The sequence below is a fragment of the Echinococcus granulosus genome (genome assembly GCF_000524195.1).
Source record: "Echinococcus granulosus chromosome Unknown EG_S00096, whole genome shotgun sequence".
Lineage (NCBI taxonomy): Eukaryota > Metazoa > Platyhelminthes > Cestoda > Cyclophyllidea > Taeniidae > Echinococcus > Echinococcus granulosus.
This window is the reverse complement of record NW_020170476.1, coordinates 237,465-239,804: the sequence shown is the minus strand read 5'-3', so window position 1 is coordinate 239,804 and position 2,340 is coordinate 237,465. Positions and strand designations below refer to the sequence as shown.

General features: G+C 44.1%; 1 protein-coding gene across 1 annotated transcript in view; it reads right to left on the bottom strand. All coding sequences in view use genetic code 11, as the record gives it.

Moving 5' to 3' along the window:
• Window positions 1-393: 393 nt before the first annotated feature.
• The window catches only part of EGR_08116 (hypothetical protein), a gene marked incomplete at both ends in the record, with an annotated part of 2,314 nt that continues 367 nt past the window's right edge, over window positions 394-2,340 (bottom strand). Inside the window, 3 exon segments of the mRNA XM_024497365.1 lie at window positions 394-693; window positions 712-926; window positions 1,386-1,623. Of these exon segments, the coding sequence (XP_024348236.1) occupies window positions 394-693; window positions 712-926; window positions 1,386-1,623 (753 nt within the window).

Sequence of the window (2,340 nt, the reverse complement as noted above, 5' to 3'; positions counted from 1 at the left end):
ACGACAAAGGTGAACCGACTTCGATGTGGCCGCACCGTCACCAAGGTCGCGACGGCACTAAGGCTTGGTGTGACTTCACGGTAGGATGCGTTTTAAGCGCATGAAACCACTCCCTCGACCTCAGATTCTTCTCTCTCGACATTCCCGTGGCCTCCCTGGGAGGTGAACGACATAGCGTCATTTGCATGTGATCCAGCTTGCGAATATCGCACTACTGAAGACTAAACACTTTCAAAAACTGGGCATAACATTTCTGCCAAACCACCGGCAGAGTAAAAGGCTAAAAGTTCAAATGCAAGACATGAGTTTATCAAAAAGGAAACAAACAAAGCTAGAATGTTCGAACAAGATAATCAAGCACAAATACGTAGACATCAAAGTACGTTGTCACCATCACGATTCGCCCTGGGAGGGCATTTCCTCGGTAGCCTGGCTGCGTTGTTTTTGCTGCAAAAAATTTACCGTTTTTGGACTGACCTGCGAGGTCACTCGCCGCGGACCCAAATGATTGCGCAGAATGGATTGGCAGGATCCAAACGAAATGGGAACCTGCTCGATAATGTTCCTAATAGTTATGCGACTGTTGTTGATCACCAAGTCCCTGACCTGAGCCACATGTCGCTCATCGGTAGAGGTAGACGGTCGGCCGGAGCGAGGCTCATCCTCCACTCGCTCCCGTCCCGCCTTGAACATCTTATATCAATGGAAAACCCGTGTCTTGGAGAGGGCGTGATCTCCAAAGGCTTTCTGAATGATTTCCAGGGTTTTTGTGGCGGTGTAGCCGTTGTGAGCAAAGTACTTGATGCACGTCCGCTGAGCAATCACATTGGAACTGGAATGCCCTGAAATGCCAAAATTCGGTAGTTCCCTTTCTGGTGAAACTACGTCTGATTTCTCCACGGCCTGGCCATCCGTCCCCCTTGTGGCTGTAAATAGTAACAAAAGTACAAATGACCATATGATTGATGTAAGAACATTTAATAACCGGAATACCTTGCACCAAGATGACACAGTGAAGCCTAGGCAGTAAATTAAAATCCACATAAGTCAGCATCTTCAGATACATGAATCGACCGAATTCAGAACTGAACTCCTTAAAAAACTACAATTTTTTGGTCTGAAACGTCACATCGCCAACCGTTTCAGAGTGGAAGATAACAACCAACAGAAGCATGGACGATGATAAGTGCTTCGAGAAGCACATAAACAGCGATTAGTAGCAAAACACAAATTCTCATGTGAACAAAGTTAAAAGCACTACTGGAATTATCCCCAGATTCTGCTTTCGACTTTGGGCAAGCTTTTGCTGTTAATCCACCCTTATCAACTGACTCCACAACACTTTATGGAAATGCCGTAGCGGATTTCATGGCTTCTAAGCAAACCATTATCGAGTAAATTAACACAACCATTACGTTTCCGCCTTTTCTCGACTGGTTCTTCATCCTCACACGTGTCCTTTCGTCTAGAGACCCCTTCGGCCTCCCCAACCTTCATTTCCAAACCTTTCAACACAAACTTTATTTTAACAAGTACCTTTAGAGCAATACATGGACTTTGACGCCTCGGAATGAGACTATAGGTTTTACTAGAACTGCGGCCCGGTGTTATGTTTGTAGGAACCTAAGGGCACTGAAACGAAGGTGATCAAAAATGATGGAAAAAATAATGGAGGCAATCGACATGCAAAAAGTAGTAATACAGAAAGCACTAACCTCACAATCACCCTGACGTGCGGGAGGGTTATTTCGAGAAGTAAGATTGATTTAAACATCCCTATCTATCGTGGTAGACAGCTTAAGAAGAAGAGGATTAAGGAAACCTGATGGGCAGAAACCGATTGTCAGCATTTGACAATATCAAGAGGCCCTCTAATGGCTTTTAACGTTGCTCATTGTAGCACTGACTCGTGATTTTACGTCGAGCTTTGCGATCCGGCAAATTTGAGGGATTTTCGTTAACAACTTGCCGCAGAAACCTTTCTTTTACTGTTAATTACATGCGTCAAGAGAATGGTAATTTCTCTTGCCTTTAAATTATATACAGACACATTGCCTGAACCTTCCGAATGTGCAAATCAATCTCCTGAAAGCAAAACTAGACGCTAGCAAGACATTACTCTGACCCCAAATGTTCTATTTCGCCCTGTATAGATGGTTCGTAAATGCTAAGTCTATATTTGTGAAAGTACTCTTAATGTAACAGTTGGGAATTTTAACACAGAAATGTACTTATTTGTAGCGTCCCGAGACTCCCTTAAGACGAAAGAAGACACAATACTCGGGCAGAATATATATATATTCAGCTCGGAGAAGGTGTCCGGGCTATTGGCATGGCCCA